Source organism: Lissotriton vulgaris, chromosome 1_1 (genome assembly GCF_964263255.1).
Source record: "Lissotriton vulgaris chromosome 1_1, aLisVul1.2, whole genome shotgun sequence".
Taxonomy (NCBI): Eukaryota; Metazoa; Chordata; class Amphibia; order Caudata; family Salamandridae; genus Lissotriton; species Lissotriton vulgaris.
The window spans coordinates 1092515918-1092537789 of NC_141685.1; the positions used below are offsets into that span (position 1 = coordinate 1092515918).

The 21872-nt window shown below is 43.8% G+C and overlaps 1 protein-coding gene across 1 annotated transcript in view; it reads right to left on the reverse strand.

Annotated features, from left to right (window-relative positions):
• MEI1 (meiotic double-stranded break formation protein 1) overlaps positions 1-21872 on the reverse strand; it is a 3731473-nt gene that overhangs the window by 1590378 nt on the left and 2119223 nt on the right. Inside the window, exon 17 of the mRNA XM_086963480.1 lies at positions 18572-18666. Within this exon, the coding sequence (XP_086819606.1) occupies positions 18572-18666 (95 nt within the window). The remainder of the gene's footprint in view (positions 1-18571; positions 18667-21872) is intronic.

Below are 21872 nucleotides of genomic sequence, written 5' to 3' on the forward strand. Positions count from 1 at the left end.
ATAGAGTTCGATACAGGGTCATTAAAGAGGGGGTGCTCATCTATACTTTCTAGAGTGTTCTTAACATATTTAAGCCACGGGATTTTTAGTCCATTTTCTCTGTGCAAGCAGTCCAAAATGATCTCCCTAGTCAGTGCTGCCTCTGGGTTGGACCATATTCTTATCCAAGCCATAATAGGCCTCATCTTGACATGATCTGAGATGTATTGAATCCCTAGTTCCGTGTGCACTATTTCCGCAGGGATGGAGTGTGGGACTTTCAATACTCTGCGAAAGAATTTGTCTTCTGCTACTTGTAGTTTTTTAGGGTCCTTGAAACCCCACACTTCTGCTCCATATAGGACTTTTGCTACACTAATTGAGGAATATAGGGACATAATTTGTTCAGGGCACCATCGTCCTAGCCTACTTGCAAAACTTAAAATTGCACCACTCGAGGAAGCTAGCTTTGTACAATGCTCAGTCACTAAAGGATTAAATTCAAGTTTACCATCCATCAAAAGGCCCAGATACGAAAAGGTGTCCACTGACTCCAACGTGTGTGTCCCTATTTTGTATACAAACTTTTTTGAGGGATTTTTCCCGGCTATCATGACGAATGATTTCTTCAGATTTACGCACAGATCTAGACTGCCCATAAACTGAACAAATCCGTCTACCAGTTTTTGTAAGCTCATTGGTGTCCGGGCGAGCAGGACCGCGTCGTCCGCGTACAGTAATACAGGGATTTGGCGCGATCCTATTCTTGGACAATCTACAGCTAGGGCAGTTAGTGCACTTTCTAGGGCATTAATATAAAGTGAAAACAAAAAGGGGGCAAGAATACATCCTTGCCTTACCCCTTTTGTACATGGAAATTGTTCTGTACATCCCCCCTCCTGGTTGTAACGGACCGCGGCCGTCGTATTCCAATGTAACTCCTTTAAAATATTTATTAGCCCCACCTCAATGCCCATATTAAACATCATCCTCCACAATTTTGATCTGTTTACATTGTCGAAGGCCGCTGCTAGATCCATAAAACCCATGTAGATTGTACCATTGCTAGCTTTAGTGTACTTAGCAGTTAACAGGTATAGGTTTAGGCACTGATCACTGGTCGACTTACCAGCTCTAAACCCGTACTGAACATCCACCAGGGTACGATGCTCTTCTGTCCAATCCATCAGCCGATTCAAAATTACGCGGCCCAGTATTTTAGCAGACACGTCAATTAATGAAATCGGTCTGTAGCATTTTGGATCGTCCTTGCTCCCTTTTTTAAATATCGGGACGATCAATGCGGTGGACCAAGAGCGTGGAAGACCAGAACTAATAGCTGCATTTAGAACCCTTGTTAGAATCGGGGCCCAGAACTCTGTATTACTCCTATATAGATCTGGTGGAGTACCATCAGGCCCTGGTGCTTTATTTAGTCTCAGCCCATTAATTGCTGATACTATCTCTTCTAATAAAAGGTATGATTCAGAATTCCGGGTACCCTCCCAGGCCCCTTCGTTTGTTTCAGGATTGGGGTCACTATAGAGGCCCTTAAAATGAGCAACCCATTGTTCCGGGAGGATGTTAGTGCTAATCACCGGAGCAGTATGATCTTGAAAGCATGGTCTATTTACTATCCTCCAGAACTCAGTGAAATCCCTATTTTCACCTGCCTCTCGCAGATCTGCCCAAACTTCTGTTTGTAGGGTGATCTTTCTTGCTTTCACCTTCAATTTATAGGCTTGCCTACATTTGGCCACTTCAGCCTTGTCCCTCGGTTTAGTTTTTAGAGACAATTTAAGGTTCCTCAGTGCTTTTGAACAACTAGCATCAAACCATCTTGGTTGAACATTTCCTTTTCCTGACCCCCTAGTTTTCAATAGTTTGTCGGTCAATTCTGTCAGGGTCTTGAACGCTGCCACTAAAGCCGGTCCTTCAACTTGGAGGTCCAGACACTCCTCAACTTGTTTACTACCCTTTTGGATTAAGGTCTTATAAAATTCCTGGGGATTTATTTTTGCCCATCTGAGTCTTCTCCCCTGATCTGATGGCGCAGGCTAGTGTCCCCTCGGTTAGCTTTACCACCCCCCGTATTACATGATATTTCCATGGTTAGGGGGTTATGGTCACTAAAGGTGCTCCATTCCGTGCTCACCTTAGTGATCCTTGCTTTGGCGAAGGAAGATATCATAATGTAACCTATAATGGTGGAACAACCACTCCCCTTAAATGTTGGGACGTACGCACCCTCCACCCCTTGGACAATCAGATCAATAGTATGAGCCAATAGGTGGGTTTCTGTTAGTGCAGTTAGTAATGAGCCCTCACTGCTATGCTCAAAGTGCGGACCATTTTTTAAAGGGCAGGAGTCCCATCCTGTGCCGGCAGGTGGCAAGGTTTGGCACAGGTGACAATTAAAGTCTCCCATTAGTATTACTATTGGTCCTCCCCCTCCTATCTTTCGTTCTGATTCTTGAATCAGTCTTTCGTCTATCTCCCGCAGGACAACATTCTCTCCTTCTGCAGGTCTTGAGTTATAGACGTTAAGCACAAATAACCTCAACCCTCTACCTTGGAACCTTACTGCCTGTAGTGTATGTGACGTCCATGCTGGTGCTGACCATCTACCTTCTAAGGTTAGGCTGACATAGAGGGCCAGCCCCCCTTTTGCTCTTCCCATTCTGCTTTCCTTAGCTGGCACAAAAAAACCTTTGTAGCCTTCTATTTGATACTGTGAGGGATCAACTGCCCATGTCTCCTGCAGGGCTATTATATGGAACCCTTCTAACTGGTTCCGCCAATCTATGTTTTCAAATTTGCCTGCTATGCCCGCTATGTTCCAGGACACGATGTTCAATTTTTCTCCCGAGCCCATCACTCTTTTCACATCCGGCTCGGTTAGCCTGGGGTTAGCCCTATTTATTTGCCCATCCCTGTCATTTTCACCTTCCCAATTGGAGTATATTTTAATACTACATTTACTTGTTCCCCCACAGGTACTTCCATTCCACCTTCAACAGTTGCCCCCCTCCGATCATTTCCCTCGCTTTGTACCCTCCCTTGTAGTCAGTCATTCTCATTCAGATATTGTAGGGGACTATATCTATTTAGCCACTGAGGGCCACCCTGATTTAATAGTGGTTGGGCATTTTTGTCCCTACGGGTTGCCCAGTGCTCCTCTATTGGTCTTCCCCTTCCCACCTGTCTAAATGGTGGCTGCTGTAAAACTGGTTTTCTGGGATAGAAGTACCATAGTGGCATTGTCCTTATTGTGCTGGTTTTGTTTCTATTGTAATTATCTACAATGTACTCCACTAGTTTGGGGTTTCTGAAGTTTGCAATAATGCAATTACCTTCTATGTCTTTTCTTCTGGAGCCAACCCAGCTTGCCCTCCGTAAGTGTAGAATTTCTCCTGGTCCCCCCCCCTGTAATGGTCTATGTATGTTTAACCAGGTGGTAACTTTACTTTTAAGTTCTATGTAAGTTTCCCTCTGCCCCTTTCTAAGTTCTGGTACCCCCGTGAAGATAACAACATAAGGGCTTGCTTCTGGTGGAAAATTTACACGGGGTAAGGGATCCTGTAATATATCACTCAACTCCCTATTCGGATGCGAGGTATATATTTGATTACTTGTGGGAGTTATATGTGGTTGCTTTTGTGTTATTGGTCCCTGGGCTATATTCCCACCTACATTTTCATTATCTTGTACCCTACCCTCCCCCATCTCTATAGCTGTTCTAGGCTCTGCATGCACCTGCACAGAAATGCTATGCTCATTGCTAACACAGTTGTTGGTTACTGGGGTTGGTGCGGTTGTTACTGGCATCACTTTAGCAAGTATAGTATCGGTGGCCTTACCCTGTTTGTTGAGTTCACTGCTAATTTTATCTAGCTTGCTTACTAAAGGTTTAATTTGATTGGTTATGAATCCCTCCAGGTGTTTTTGCAAGTCTAGAATTACGGCATCAAGCCATGCTGGCGGGTTCGAAGGGAATCTAGGTTCTATTATCAGTTCTTCATCCTCCACCGATCTACACTCATTACCTCTATTACCTCTTTTACTCTTGTTTGCTCGTGTACTCTTACTCCCACCTTTCCTTCCTCTCTTCCTGGAAGTTTCATTTCCCCCATTTCTTCGCTGATCCTTTTTCCCTACTTCTAACTGAGCACAGGGTATTGTTTCAATTGACTTTTCTAGGTGACCAATGTCTGGGGTCTCACTAAGATTTAAATCTCCGATTTGAATAGGAGTCAAAGGTAAATTTATTAACGTAGTTGAGATACGCTTCTCTGTTCGTTCTATCTCCCCTGCTACTTTCCTTAACATTAAATCAAGGACAGTCGGGGTATTTTTATGTATCACAACATTGCTTATCTCAGGACCATCCTGTTTTGCTGACAAAGGGGTTCTTGGATTGCCTTTGTTGGAGCGAGTTTTCGGTTTGGTGGCCATATCCGTCCCTCCCCTGTGGTTTATGGGGTGTGTTTCTAAACAAGCCAAGACTGTAGGCCCCCAATCAGGGTCGCTTCACTACCAATACAAACAATACCTCAATCAGAATGTCTTTTCGTGCAACAGGTACTACGACAGTCTCAGGAAGCAATACCAAGGGGGGTGGCCCGTCCCGTCCCTGGTCGTCCCCGGACGGCCACAGACGGCCCGCCCTCTGCCCGGGCTCCGCCCGGCGTCCCGCTCGACGTCCCGCGAGACGGGAGTGACGCAGGATTTATGCGCCTCCTGGCGCAGAAATGTGTGGCTGGGTGCCGCTAGGGCTGCTGGGGGCTGTAGTCCTCGTGCCCCTCCACCGCTCCGCTCGGCAGCCTGACTCTGCAGTTGTTGAAGGGAGTGAGGCAGCGGGAGGCGGACAGGCAGAGCCCCGGACGCTCTTCTTCCCCTGGGCAGCGGCGGGTGAGTTTGCACAGTGGAGCAGAGCAGGTTTCCCCCGCTTGACCGGCGTGACGCAGGATTTATGCGCCTCCTGGCGCAGAAATGTGTGGCTGGGTGCCGCTAGGGCTGCTGGGGGCTGTAGTCCTCGTGCCCCTCCACCGCTCCGCTCGGCAGCCTGACTCTGCAGTTGTTGAAGGGAGTGAGGCAGCGGGAGGCGGACAGGCAGAGCCCCGGACGCTCTTCTTCCCCTGGGCAGCGGCGGGTGAGTTTGCACAGTGGAGCAGAGCAGGTTTCCCCCGCTTGACCGGCGTGCCGCAGGATTTATGCGCCTCCTGGCGCAGAAATGTGTGGCTGGGTGCCGCTAGGGCTGCTGGGGGCTGTAGTCCTCGTGCCCCTCCACCGCTCCGCTCGGCAGCCTGACTCTGCAGTTGTTGAAGGGAGTGAGGCAGCGGGAGGCGGACAGGCAGAGCCCCGGACGCTCTTCTTCCCCTGGGCAGCAGCGGGTGAGTTTGCACAGTGGAGCAGAGCAGGTTTCCCCCGCTTGACCGGCGTGACGCAGGATTTATGCGCCTCCTGGCGCAGAAATGTGTGGCTGGGTGCCGCTAGGGCTGCTGGGGGCTGTAGTCCTCGTGCCCCTCCACCGCTCCGCTCGGCAGCCTGACTCTGCAGTTGTTGAAGGGAGTGAGGCAGCGGGAGGCGGACAGGCAGAGCCCCGGACGCTCTTCTTCCCCTGGGCAGCGGCGGGTGAGTTTGCACAGTGGAGCAGAGCAGGTTTCCCATGCACTGTCGGGCAAGATTGATTATTCTCAACCTGTGATCACTGCAAAGCATCGGCCAACACATTCCTTTCTAGATGGAAAACCCTCAAAGAAATAATTAATGAAAACAGCCCCGTAGCGTGCACTCTATCTGGGCCATCTTTTTAACATTTCACAGATTTTAAATCATGCATTCAAAAATAATTCTCCACACGTCTGTGGATACATATTAAGAAAGCACATTTAAAAGAACACAGCTCTCTCCGTGCAAACCCTTATCTCAATCCGACTGGTTGATTTATAACCGACCGACCCCAAGAGTCAGACACATGAAGTCATCAGTACCAAGGCAAACCCACACAAATTCGTAGACGCATTTAACAGAGCCCTTCGCAAAGCACAAGATGTTACCTTTCCGTCAAGAAGCTGACAAAGCACGTAGGCAGACCCAGGAACCAGAAAAAGTCAAAATCAAACCACAAATAATCCACTGACTTTTATAGTCAGGTCAGATAACCATGCAAGGTAAAACAGCATGTTAAAAATAAAGACTGCCATCTCAATTCAAGATATTAACCCTTTGGCAGCTCAAGCACAATCAATTCCCAATGACTGCAGATACATGGGAAAATCATGAACTCATCTCTCCACGTTCACAGATAACACAAAACAATTTCTCCAAGCATTTGAAAGAGAACCAGCTCTCTCCTACCTAACGCAACAATAACATGCTCTATCCAAGTCATGACCACATGGCGCTATTCACAAGCCATATTTACAAGACAAACTCTTCACAAACAATATATCCAAGGCGCAATGCACAAGGAACACAGCAGATCAACATGAGAACATGCACCTCACAAGCCACAATAACATGGCGCTATTCACAAGCCATATTTACAAGGAGCTATATGCAAAGAACTCCACAAATCATATAACAATGAACACATTTCACATTGCACAGCATAAGCAGATGCAGCAAGCAATTTAATGGACAATTTAAAAGCATTTTTTACACACATTTATACAATTGGACCATCACAAAGATGTAACTGGCTCCCTCATGTAATGCCATCCTTCAACCCTGACAGTTTAAACACCAAGATGAAAACCATTCCTTCCACCCTGAATAAGCCAAATGCCATGATGTAATGCAATCTCCTCACGCTGCAACTGTTCAAGCCCATAGGTCACACAGGCTACATAAACTGCAACATTACGCCAGATGGAACCGGCGCTCAGGGCACTCCCTCACAACACATGGGAAACAATCTAAGCACATGGCCAGGACACACAGTATTCGAAAGCAGTTCGTGACGCCAGATGTCATGGCTGGATTTTCTGATTAGATGGGATCAGCCCCTAGGGGCCCCTCCAACCCAGCCAGAACGTAATCACATCCCTCCTCAGGACCATCTATCCAGGCACCTGGGTACCTACCTGAGGATGGGGAACTCGCAATATACAAGCTCATATTATTAGAAACACCACTAAATCTATAGGGATACTAAGAATACTCACTGATTACTAAGGATAACTTATAGTCTCGCGGCCACTCAGACCCAGACTAATCTACCCTGGGGCAGATATGACACACAATCCGGTGCGTCTACACATGTGGGTCTGCAGCCCCAGTGCTCTCCCTTATTTCCAAACGGTTCGCAATCCGGCAAACCTACACGCCAGTATCCCCCCTGACGCTCTCACTTACACAAGCCACAATCCTGTGGGTATCCACGCTGGTAATCCAACCCAGCGTTCTCACTAACGCCGCATATCAACGACGACCACATTCCTATGAACACCTTCAGATATATGTCTCTTCACTAAGGGTCTGCTACTACAATAATATTATGGGATAGCCGAATTACTTAGTGTCAACAATTCCCTAGCTCAAGGACTCCCTGTTCTCCCTATTCATTCAGACTTACCGGATCAGGGGCAGCATCTGTTCTGGCTATAACATCTGACTAGGAGAAAAAGGTTACCTATGCTTTGGAACAGAAGACGCTGTTTACAGGATTATGGGAGAGTGTACTACCGTGGTCCCTTAGTTGCAGGTCTCCTCTCTCCCTCACTATTACTTACCTGATCAGGGGTAGCATCTGTTCAAACAGTAATACCTACCAGGAAAGAAGATTACCCTCACTGTATGGGGACAAAGATATACACACTATGTGATTGAGTTATTTCTTGATTTAAGCGCTCCTACCCCCTTCTGATCCATCAGTGACTCACCGGCAACTGGCTAGAAGCCAGGCTAGCTTTATCATAAAAAAACTCATGCACACTAATTCACTAATTAATGGGGATGTTTATTGTAGCAATAATAAAATACACATATACAAAACTATGGGGTCTCTATAACTAGCAGTAACTTTAACACACCGCTGAAAGAAAAGGATTAAACATACAATTTATTTGCGGGGTAACAGGAACACACCGCTGAAAGGGAAAAGATTAGACATACAATAGCCTAGGGAATAAGGACAAGATTAAGATGCAAGTGTAAAGTAAACTAATGTGATGAAAACAATATCACCTGATTAGTGTGAAGTCTTGTTCTAGCTGTCATCTGGGTTCCTCTCTCGTCTGTGCCTTGGCTCATCTCAGACTCTCTCTCTCTCCTGCACTCTTGGATACACCTCTGCGCTGATCACTTTGTACTGGACTCCTCTCCCCCACGAACTGTCTCCACCTTCCAGCTTCAATCTAATGGTTCCTGCCGCTCTAATGCTTTTCATTCCACTAGCTTGTTCACTCTGTCTCTGCGCCAATGTCCAAATAACTCCAGCTGCTCCCACAGGTTAGTCCACGATCTCTCCTCCGTCTCTTCTAAAAGGCATTACTTCAGACTCCAGCTATTCACACCTCCTCCTGATAAGTAACTGCTTCTGACTGCTTCCTTCAGTTCCAGCTCACTATTCAACTCAGCTCTCTCTCCAGCTTGAACCCTCTCTCTCTCTGCCAACTCCACTCGACTGCCTACCACTCCTCCACCTCAACACGACTGCTTGGCTCCGCCACCTCCACTCGACTCCCTAACTCGCCTCTGCACTTCACTGATATAGAATACTGTTTCCTCATGGAAAGTTCCAGCCAGCAGCTTCCTCCCACCAATCCCATGACCAGGCTCCTTGCGCTAGACGCTCCCACAGTGACCAGTCTGCTTGTTTCGTCTAGAGACCTGAGCCCGGGAACAATTCCTGATTAGATTCAGCTCTGGCCGGTTCTCTCCGGTTCGCTTAGGGCGAACAACAGCTATAACTATAAACTTTACCTTTACCCTGAAAAGCCTCTCAGCTTCATCAAGATGGAGTCCCTCTAGCTCTAGGCCTGTAGGCCTGAAAGGGATGAAATGCCCCTTAGCTCTGCCAGAATACCTACATAAACCATACCAATGTGTCAAGTATGTCAAAGCCAATAGGCAATAGACAGGTTAGAGTCAAGAATAAGGGATCTATCATCATATTAAGCAGCTATCCTCTTCTAGGTCTGGAAGAAAGGGCTTAAAAGGGCCAACACAAGCTAAGAATAGATGTGAGCAAGACTAAGATCTATATCACTGCTAAATAGAGCCAAGAACTCTGCCATTACAACCTGCTACCCTTTTTCTTTACCATCTGTGTGTTTGCCAAGTGAAGGAGTTGATTGAGTTTGAACTCATCTATCATGGATAGCTGGAAGAGTTGTGTGCAAGTGTACCTATTTAGCGTGGGCCCATCCTAATACAAATCCCCCAGTAATGGGGGCGCTCCCTCTCTCTAGTCTTATAAATGAGTATCCAGCATACTCTCCCAAATACTGCTGCGCGGATTCTTACGGGCACCAACAACCGCTGCTCAGCGAAGCCGGCCCTCAGGTCACTGCACTGGTTTACAATACTCAAAAGGATACACTTCAAGGCCTTGTGTATCACCCATAAAATCCTGTATGGCAAAGCCCCTCCTATCCTAAAAGACTTTATCACCCCACAATAAACTAGTAGAACCCTTCACTCCACACATCTTCACCTGACGACAACACCCAGGATCAAGGGGGCCCGATCAGGAGGACACCTGTTTTCGTACAACGCCTCCAGACTTTGGAATGCACTTCCACTGGACATCCGGTCCCAGCCCAATCTTCTTTCCTTTCATAGGCTTCTGAAGACCTGGCTGTTCCCTTAAAATCCACTCACCTGTTCCGACCTACTCTATCATTAGCGCTGGGACGCTCAAGGGCAGCCATGCGCTCTAGAAATCTGCAAACATAAACAAAAACATAAACAGCATGCCCGGTGGGGAATCCAGATTCTGTGTAATGGGGAAGACTGGAGAGGGTTATGTGATGGTTGTCTGATGGCGGTTAATTTTGTACCAGTGCTTCAGGAGGACAGCTATGGCATATAGGGGTATATGTGGGGCCGGGAAGCCGCCGTGGGGTCTTAGTCACTTGATATGGTTTACAGGAGTGGTGGGTCAACCTGTAAAAAGAACTATGGGCCCGATTCACAGAACTAACTTAAGACAAAATCCTAAACTTACTACCATTTTGGTATTCACAGAAGGCACTTACTCATTTCGGTATTCACAGAAGTCATTTAGGAGTCCTAAAGTTAGGAGTCCTAACTGTACTACTCCTAAACTGAGAAAAAACCTAACTTTAAAACTTTTGGTATTCACAGAAGGCATTTAGGAGTCCTAAAGTTAAGAGTCCTAACTTTACTACTCCTAAACTGAGAAAAATCCTAACTTTAAGAGTTGTGGTAATCACAGAAGGCATTTAGGAGTCCTAAAGTAAGGGCCCCAATTCACAGAACTAACTTACTACAAAATCCTAAACTTACTACCATTTTGGTATTCACAGAATGCATTTACTCATTTTGGTATTCACAGAATGCACTTACTCATTTTGGTATTCACAGAAGACACTTACTCATTTTGGTATTCACAGAAGGCACTTAATCATTGGTGAGTAAGTGCCTTCTGAGAATACCAAAATGAGTAAGTTACTCAAAATGAGTAAGTTACTCTAAATGAGTATGCTACTCATTTTGGTATTCACAGAAGGCACTTACTCATTGATGAGTAAGTAACATCTGTGAATGATAAAATGAGTAAGTGCATTCTTGATTTTGTCTTAAGTTAGTTCTGTAAAACGATGCCGGTGTGACAATCTTGCTGGTGTGAAAGGAAAGACTGTAGGATGTTGTTTTCTTCTGAAATACAACATTTAAAAACATGTGAAAGAACTGTACAAATATTTCAAAATAAATAAACAGCTGGGAAAAGACAAATCAACCACTTTTTTTCTGATTCTAAAATGTGATAAAAATAAAGATTTTAATAGGATAAACAAATCAAGACACTTAGCCTGGTGATGCGCAAATGACAAAAATGTGCTTATTTAAAAAGTCTACACATTATGGTTTGTGCATCATATACTTTTAACAGGATGTCTGTGTAAATTGAGTGGTCGTTCCAATGAAAAATTTGCTGTCTGTAAATGACAGTCCGCTATCACACCATGCTTTAGTAATGTCCAGGTTACTTACTAGTAATCTTCATTACACCAAGTCCCAGTTTTCCTCCCACATTATTTCCTTTTGTCTGCTCCACAGAGACCTTTTACGTAGGAAACAAATAAAAAGTTCCCCCAAGATGGTCGATATATCCCAGGATGCAGAAAAGGAGGTCTTGGAATGATGGCTTCCTAAAGTACAATGCTTAAATAAGACAAAAAACAATCACCAAAGAAATTACTTCTAGCATGGGAGAGAAACTTGGACTCAGAGTAAAGATGATTACAAGTAAGCAACCAGGGCATTACCTCCTCGTCTGTCTTCCCATCCCAGTCCTTACGCGATGAGCCAATACCCAAGCAGAAAGTGATTGGTTCTCACATTGACTCTGAGCCAAAAAAGGAAACATATACCACAGATTTTGATGGTACACCTGTGATTTTCATTACAGCTTAACAAGTTAAAGCTAATGATTGTAAGATAAAACATAAGCACAGAAATTCGATGATGCTCGTCACCCCAATTCAAGACAGTAATGTGACGCAAAATTGTGAAGTGAAAACCATGTGACAGCGTTACATATGTCTTTTAAGGAGGCTCCCTTAAACATTGTCCATGAGGAAGCCTTACCTCTTGTTGATCTACCTTGGACAATTGAAGGCAAGTCAACCTTAGATGTTTCGTATGATGTAATGATGGCTGTCCTGATCCATTTAGAAAGCTTAGCTGTGGTAGAATGAAGACCCTTCCCGCATTGGCCGTAGGTGATGAACAAGAAAATCACCTTACAGAAGGAGCTTGTTCTCTCTAGATAATCTGTAATCGCTCTAAAGGCATAAAATGTATAATTATGTTCTTGTTCTGGGGAGGAATGGCTACGATAAAATGCTACAAGTACAATCTCTTCTTCACAATTGAACCTTGAGGGAACCTAAGGAAGGAAGAGAGGACCTGGCTAAAGAATGGTTTTGTCATCACAGTCTCAAAAATGGTGAATACTAAAGCAATGACACTATTTCATCAATCTTAGGACCTGAGCAGATGGCAATCAAAACCAGGGTTTTTGCCAACAGATAATGAAGCTCTGTTGACTGCAATGGCTGGAAAGGAGCATTAATTCATTATAACATGTAGCACTAGGGGAAGTCCACAGGAAGAGATTGGACAATGAGTAGCAGTCCTTTGCAGGACATTTGTTTATTAAAAGTCAGGAGGCCAGCGGAATTAATTGGGTCATATCAGCACTCCAGAAATCTTGGAATAATGACCCTTGTGCTCTGATAGCCCGTTACTACACCAGGACTTGATGTTTCACAGGTGGTGACTAATATACTTTAGGGTGGAGGGTTTACTAGATAGTTGGATGCATTCAATCACCACCACAGAATAACTCAGGGCCAAATAAGCTCACTTCTCAAGAGCCAACCCCCCAGACTCAGATGTTGGAGTGAATCTGGCTTGAGAAGAGGCTCCCTCAGATGGTTGTATAGAAAATTGCCAATTAGGGCAATGTTCCATTTCCAACCGTAGGGGAAACCTCAGATTGCTGGACTATTCCGTTAGCACAAGAAGATCTTTGCCCTATCCACCTAGATTTTCTTTAGCGCCAAAGGAAAAAAGGACAACGGAGGAAATACATAGGGACGGCCTTGGGCGAAGGATTGGCTAAGGCATCCAATGCCCAGGCTTTCTTGGATGGGATGAGGCTGCAAAACTGCATGAGTAAGAAACTTGCCTTTGTGGCACATTGATGAGTCATGGCTGACCTAACTTGAGCGGGCAGAGTTACTGTAAAGGGCAGAGGCCTCCATCCTTCTTCGGCACCAGGATATAGCAGGAATAGTAACTACGACCAACTTTGGATGTCAGCGCCCTCTCGATGGCTACTTCAGCTAAAAAGTAAGCACTTCCTGACGCAGCAGGGAGAGGTGGTTCTCCGTCAGGTGATCTGAGGATGGAGGCATGGCGGCAGGGTTTTCGTGAATGGAAAAGTGGAACCCCACTGACCAATTTGGAGCACCCACTTGTCCGAATTTATGGACTACCAGCAGAATAGGCAGTGCTTCACCCTACTGCCAACTGATTGCCTGAGATGCTGTAAGGGGATATTAAAGGGGGTTGAAGGCTGCAGCTGCTGGGGTGGGGGCTAAGGAGGGTTGAGGATGGCAGACTTGGCAAATCTCCGGCTTTGGGTTCCACAAAGCTGGAGGGAGTCGCTGCCAAAAAAAGAACTGGGGAACCTGCTGGGTGGAAATGGACATGTCTGGTAGCCTCTATTGTAGCCACAAAAGGCAGAATGGGGCTGGCATGGGGCCAGGGACAGTTCCAACGAGCAGGAGGTGGCGCATGAGCTCTGAATCTGCCTTTTCACCAAAAAGGCAACATCCTATCGAAGGCCATGTCCATAAGGGTTGCATGGACATGCCTCGAAAAGACAGTTGACCTCAGTCAGGCGTAACAACGAAGTGCTAAGGAAATTAATGGGCTGGTTGAATGCCAGTACAATTTAATCAAGCAAAGGATTTGATTATGGAAGCTCAGATGTCCACATATTACATTTTATAGATTTTCTTTTGATAAATTATTCCGTTTAATATTTACAGTAAACCACTTAATCCCTTGGAACAAAGTGTTATACCGCAAAAAGTAACTCCCATTTCAACTGCTGTTGACTATGAAACTGGGCTAAACAGACAAGTGGGGACCTCCAGGTGATGTCTGTCCCCAGATTGATGTAGCAAATGATATAACAAATAGTGATCTTCGAAGGGATTTGAGACTACTATTGTGGAAAACACCCAGATCTACTGCCGTTTATAAAATACTTATACAATTGATGTTAACAAAAGGCCATATAATCTTACATCGCAGGAGTATAGAAGTGCCCTAGACTTCCCTCGAAAGCTCACTTTCGAAAGCCGAGAGTAATCGTCTAAAATCAATTACATATTCTGTCATATTAAGGACTGGGTTGGTGAGTGTATGTAATGCGAATGACGCTTCCTTTTCACTTACAGGCCATAAGCCTGTCAATCTGTATAACCACAACTCATCAACCTATTTACTCTGGTGTTCCAAAAAAGTATCCTGTATAATACTTACAAAATGGCACTTCAAGGGGGGTGTGTGTGTGTGTGTGGCTGTGTGTGCGCGTGTGTGTGTGTGTATAAATATACTAGCTTACCCGTTGCGCGTTGCTGCTATCTCAGAAGAAAGGAAATGTAAGGAAACTTGTTATGATAACATTCAATTTACATTGTGTCATTTTTATTGAAACTTATTCATTTTAATATGGAGAACATTTTAAAGTGTTGTTTTAATTCTGTTTATTTATTCGAGTGCTTGTGGATAGACGGTATCTTTTGTTTTTCCGTGTGGTGCGTACACAAATACATCAGAAGGTTTTCCGATGCGTGAGCTGGCCACAGTTGTCCATGTGAGAAGCACAGATTCTCCAAATCTAGTCCACACACTTGCAGCAATTGTCCTTGTGCTTTGTTGATGGTCATTGCAAAAGCGAGTCGCACCGGAAACTGTAAACGTTCAGTATTGGAAAGATTATGAGGGCCCTAAGGGGCCGGGGCCAATATTTAACAACATTTTCTTTATTTTTTTTGCCAGAAACCTTCGCGGGAGTGTACTCAACAACTTCCCAAAGTTTCATGCCAATCAGATGAATGGTGTAGTAATGCATAAAGGACAAACAGACATACTTTCGTATATATATATATATATATATATATATATATATATATATATATATATATATATATATATATATATATATGTATATATATATATATCTCGAGTCAGACACTCCCAATTGCTTGCAGCAAGACAGAGAAACGGACGCTTAATCTCCCTTCTTGAAATGGCAGGTATTTTATTATTCAAGATTTTTCAAGTGAACAGCATAGTGCTAAAAATCCAGACGCGTTTCAGCGAGCGCAGTCGCCTTGCTCACTGGAATAAAGTGACATGTGACCCAACAAAATTTAAAACAACACAAACCAATCCTGTGTATGGAAGTCACATGACTAGTAGACAAACATGGTAAAAAGACTCTATATACCACGCTTTATCAAACAAGGACACTGGTTAAACCAATTGTAAAATATAAAAAACACTCTATCCAGAATATTGAATCTGAGTAGCAGAGGTTTCAATATTATTTTGATTTGGCAAACAATAACTGTGTGAATACGTTAAGACAATTTGCTTCATGAACAGCCAAATTAGCATTATATTAGCGAATGTTCGTAAAATCACAATTAGACATGCTTATTCAAGAACAATAATAATTACTGCATAATACAATATCATAGTTTCTATTTGAACTTGAATTAGTTAATATATCATAATTATTTTGATTGCGTTTAGAAACAGTGCACAAGTTGTCCCCATGATTCAATGCTAAAATTACAAAAAGGTACATACCCTATCTAAAAATAACTTCCAAAAGTGCTAGTGCTAAAATGTATGTGCATATTATTTTTTTTGATTTTTTGTTAACTAAAAATTCAAAAACTGAATCAACCCCAATAATTGTATATTTACATAGCACTATCCTAAAGTGTCCTAAGAACCCAGCCAGGATCAATGTAAATGGGTTGAAATGTTGGGTAGAGAGAAAGAAAGTAGGAAGAGCAATTAATCCTGTTTACACTATAGTCTTCTATCTACGCATGATGGTAATCCCTAACTAAAAAATAAATGTGATCATCAGTTGATCTCTATTGATAGTGTATATTATGCATAAATAGGAAATATACGGAAATGCATACTGGGAGCAAAATATTGGAAATTCATATACCCAGTACAAAGACCATAAACCATTTAAAGTGCAATGCAGAAATAGACCAAACTTATACTCCAATAGGTATGTTGATATTAGTCATGACAGAAACAGTCAATAGATCTGTGCAAGTGCGCCAATAAATATCATAAAACCAATCATTCATAAAAAAGAAATTCATAAATTCATGGTAAAACACATATAAATTGACCACCAGACTAACCTAAAAAACATCTGTATAAAGTGACTAAAAACATGATTTGAATGGATTAAAAAGTTAGAATATAAAACCTTAGAAAACCATAAGAACCACAAATTCATGTATATACAACTGCTGACATGCAAAGCGAATGTGTTTAAAAGCCCTACAAATAATAGTGCAAATCCTCACAAATGTTGAGGCCCCTCGGGTTCTTAGTATCAAGCTCTATGATATATTTTATTTCAAGTTGCCTGAGGGTCCTCTCCCTGTTGCCTCCCCTCTTGTTCTGTGGGACACTGTCAATCACAAAATATTGCAGAATGTTAAGATTGTTATTGTGTTCTACTTTGACATGTCTAGCTACAGGGTATGATGGATCTGAATTGACCGTAGCCCTTAAGTGCTGTAAAATGCGTGCATGTACTTGGAGTTTTGTGCTTCCCACATATTGTAGTCCTCAAATGCATTTTAAAACATAAACGGCATGGTCGATCCTGCAAGTATAGTGTCCACCTATTTTGATTGGAACATCAGAGAAGGCATTAGAACATGAGTTGGCATTAACTCCAAACTTGCATGCTCTGCATTTACTGCATTTAAAAAAACTTTTCTTGGGGGACAGCCAATTACTTTTATTGTAGAGCTCAGGTCTAGTTTTCACAAAATCACTTCGCATGGAGTGAGCCTTGCGGTATGTAAAATGAGGTTTGCTTGGTAAAACTCCTTGTAGAACAACATCAGTTAAAACTTTGGCCATTGGGTATTGATGATTTTCTTAATAGATTGTGACAGCCTACTGTTTGTAGAGATAAATCTACAGGAATTCACTGGTGGTTAATCCTGATTAAAAGTGGGGTCAGTTGGAATACAGGTGCTCATCACAGTTTTAGATGGAATAGTTATGTTATGTTAGTTGGAGTTTTATTGAGCGCTCAGCTACTCGAACCGAGTGTCCCGGCGCTATCGGACCCCGCACAACACGACCATCGCAGTAGAGGAGGGTTACTTGCAGAACAGTCACGTCTTAAGCTCTTTTGTAAAAGACAGTAAATTCTCGCATCTTCTTAGTAACAGTGGCAGTGCATTCCAGGCCCGGGGTGCAAGATATTTGAAAGAGCGACCCCCGATGGGAGCACGCCTAACTGCCGGGACAGTGGCCAGTGACAGGGAGGCAGAACGTAAGGCTCTTGGCGGACAGTGAAATCCCATCCACTTCCTTAGGAACCAGGCACCTGAACCATGGAGTGCCTTGAATGCCATGGTCAGCGCCTTGAACTTTATACGTTTCCTTATCGGTAGCCAGTGGAGAGATTTCAACAGAGACCTCCGGCCGAGGCCAAAGATTGCTCGAGCAGCCGAGTTCTGCACCACCTGCAAACGCGATAGGAGGTACTCAGGGAGGCCAACATAGAGCACGTTGGCATAGTCAAGCCTGGAACCTACCAGGGCTTGCACCGTGCTTTTCCTGTGGGCAATGGATAGGAGAGGGAGAAATTTCCTGAGCATTTTTAATATCATGAAGCATTGACCCACCAGGCCCAGAATCTGAGGTTTGATGGTCAGACCGTTGTCCATCTTAACTCCGAGATTCTTAGCAAAACCCGTGTCGGGTATGATGTGGGTGGAAACTAGAGGCATGCAGAAGTGTGTTGCCCGCTGTAGGTTTCCTATATAGATTAGTTTCAATTGACTCGTTGTGTATTTCCACCTTAATATCCAAAAAGGTGATCAAGAGCGGATCAATATGGGATGTAAATTTTAAGTTAAGCTGATTTGCATTTATGAGATCCACAAATGCCGTTGCCTCATCCTCATTCCCCTTCCAAATTATAAAAACATCGTCTATATACCTCAACATGTGCATACCAGGATGTTCATAAAGTGCCTTCTGCTTTCTCTTGAGGACATGCTCCTCCCACCAGCCTACATGTAGACATGCATAGCTGGGGGAGAAGCATGCCCCCATTGCCACGCCCTGCTTTTGCCTATACACTTTGCCATCAAACATAAACATATTGTTGAAAAGACACCACTGTGTCATCCCCAAAAGCATTTTGTTGTGTTGATACATGTCAATGCTCCTATGCTTGAGATAAAAATCTACGGCATGGAGACCATCATCATGCCTGATGCAAGTATAAAGCGAGGCAATGTCCAAAGTTAAGAACAAATAATCATTGGCCCACTGCACAGTATTTAATCTAGATAACAAATCCCTGGAGTCCTGCAAAAAGGTCGGCAAAGCTGTTACATGTTCCTGGAGAAAGTAGTCCACATATCTGGATGTACACTCAAATGCACTATTTATTGCCGATATAATGGGCCTTCCTTGCAATGGGTCTAAATATATATATATATATATATATATATAATACTTTGAGGAAGGAGGATTTAAGACCCGCAGCTTGCCCAAGTAATAGATCACAGTATAGAGTTCCACCTACCTGACTTGGAATCACATTTCCACTGAGTACTTGAAAACAAATCAGAGCACAAGCAGCAGAGGAAACCAGAACTTGCTTGGTTCAGGTTGGAGTTACTTCAAAACAAAACACATTAGCTTCATAAGACGGTGTTAATTTCAAGTGGAATACATGACCAGTGAAAGGCTTGCATACGATTAAATATTGCTCAGCACCTATCCACTAAAGCATTCAACCCCATCTTAGGGCTATTATGTTAAAATATTAGTCCTAAATTATGCTCGTTTAAAATGCTTTTGTTTTTTACATCCATTAGTCACCAGGATAACTTCTACATCACGAATAATAACATTTTACATCAATCAACGAACAGAAATGTCAAATGTTCCAGAAGGGAGACAAACAGTAGTACTGTAAATAGGTGGACCTTCATAGAGCCAGACAACTCACTTGAGAGTATGCTTTAAAGATGAGGTAATAATTCAAAAAATAAACAGAAATTCCAGCAAAAACTCTGCATACATTATTCCATCATACAAAGAAATATCTCTACATGGCAAAGTTTCACTCTTGGTCATCCTTTCAAATACCACAGCAACAGCCTCCACTTAGTCTGTCAAATCCATTCTACAGATTTCCAACTTTTTCTTAGCAATAGGCTCCCTTTCCCCTGCAGTCCTTTTGTGTAGGAAGGCATATTATGATCATCATGAAAATGTTGATGCTGCTTATTGGCTGTGCTAGCTCATGATAAAGTGTTCTTTTCATGGGATAATAATGTGCAGCCAAGTATAGAATTCTGAGGCCAAGATAATTACATACACTCATATCAATGAAAGTGATAATTCCTGGCGGTCAATAAAAAAATTGTTGTGACCTAGTCCCTCTATCAAATGCATACTGTGTGACAGGAGCCCTGAAACTGAAAATATCTTAAATTGCAGATGTCGTCGTGAATTCTGTTTCCACTTTAAATTTCACACGGTTCCTCATAATGTGCAGGACACTTTTACAATATAAGTGCTACAAGCGTCTTGTAATCTAGCAGCCCTTGCTGAAACGGTCATCAATCAGGGACAACGGTCATAGCTATTGTGTCGTCAATATCTTTCTCCAACGTATGTAAGCCTGTATGTTCAGCATTTTGGTCGCCTAATTTCACTGCAGGTTAACAGAGCAATCATATGTTTTAGAGGATAGATGATGCCTACAGGGAGTTTTATTGAAAACAAAAATATTAGTTAACCCTTTTACTAATAGGCCTTTTCACCCCATGCTAACGGCCACATGCATCATTGTAAGGTTTTGCGATTCCTTATTTGTGATTTTTAGGGAATCGCAAAATGGGATGCATGATTTTAATCGCATAATATTTGCGATTCAGTAAAAATCGCTATTTTTACCAAATGGCAAATATTATGCGAATTCTAAATTGCGATTTCGCAATTCCCATTGATTCCTATGGGCCAAAAGGCCCATAGGAATCAATGGGAAGGCATTGACATTTTGCGAATTTCAATTAGTGATTCGCAAAATGTTAATGCATTCCATGGGTGCAGGGGGGGGTCCAAAGGACCCCCCCCTGCACCCCTGAAATGTATTTTAAAGTGCATGTTTCACATACACATGTCCTAAGGACATGTGTGTCTGTAACATGACTGTAGCGATCGCTACCATCGACAAGGCCAAAGGTAAAAGATTCCGTATTTCCAGTCCTTTGCGGAAGCACTACAAGTCCCAGAAGGCCATCCGGCGCTGGGGGTTGGCTAACTGGGAGGACATTATATAAGCTCCACCTTCGGAACACAACGGGGCTTGTCAATTCGTGTTCTGTATTTGCTCATAGTGGATGAGCCTTCTCGCTTCGATTAGGATTCTTGAGGACGACGCCGATCAAAAGCCAGCGTGGTCAGTTGTTAACCTGTTCTACACTACGCCGATCAAAAGCCAGCGTGGTCATTACCTTGATCTGCACGACGCCGATGAACAGCCAGCGTGGTCAAATACCCTGTTGGAGATTCTCTGTTCCGAGTCATATCCAGTCGTGCAAGTACCCAGAGGAGTGCGGGCTCGCCTCCTCTTCTTTGTGTATCTTTTCTGTTTAAAGCGGTATCAAAGCTGCCGCCATTTCTTGTTTACTTTGCAGGGAAAAATTGTGTTCGTTGTCAGTGGCTACTGACCTTATCTGATACTTGGTATACTTGGTTCCACAAGGAGGATTGTGGTTCTTGTAAGCGTGGTGCTTCCACGCTTGTAGTTCGTAATTCAAAGAAGTATTTTGTTGTTACGACCTGGTAGACAGAGGAGTGACGTTAACTCCTCAGTACTTCTGGTTAAACTATTACTTTGGTACTTTTCTGAGAATTCCTTTAAGGATACATGGGGTGGATAAACTGGTGAGTAGGGAAGACTGGGGGAGAATCCTGGGCTCCCGTAAGTTCTGCTGCAGAACTAATCTTTTGTTCTCTGTCTCCTCCTCTGCCTGCAGTGTCCCTGTACCAGTAACCTCATGGTGTAACGACCAGACGATACCTGACGTGCCATTCCCCGATGTCAATCTACCTCCCGGCCCCTATTCGTACAGGCTCAAACAGTGGGTATATTCCATTGTAGGGGTTTGTGCGGAGCGGAGTCCGAAGGACTATCGTCTATCGTCTCTGCTGGCCATCCGAGTAAGGTTAGTGGCGCTTGCGTATTCTTGCGCTGCTCTCAATCCTGACAGATTGACAAGCCCAAGAATACAGCCCAGCCTAGACGATGGATACGAATGCCACTCTCACCTCCCTGTTGGAGAGCTTTGCAGGCCTTGAGCAGGAGGTCCAGAATTCCCGGATAGAGAACCAGGCTTTGTATAAAGAGATCTCTGATTTACGTAAAGACGTGTCAGATCTTGCCACGAGAGAGCCTGTGGTGAAACCATTGATTAGACCGGCCACTCTGCAGCCGCCTCCTTCCTTCCAACCCGGGGGTTCACTAGCAGCCCCTTCCACTTCTGCCGATGCCACCCCGACGGTCCATATAATCCAAAATCATGGGATACCCCTAGCTCCTCCCGAAAGGTTTTATGGGGATCCACGGAAATTTGAAACCTTTCTGAATCAATGCCGTCTGCATTTTCTATGCAAACCTATGGTCTTTCAGGACGAAGCATCCAAAACGGCTTTTCTGATGTCCTATATGGGGGGGAACGCGTCCAGCTGGACTATCCCTTTATTGGAAAAAGATGATCCTGTTTTACATGATTTCTCTGCCTTTTGCATAGAACTCCGGAAATTGTTTGATAGGAAGTCTCACATGTTGTCACTAGATCACGAATTAATGA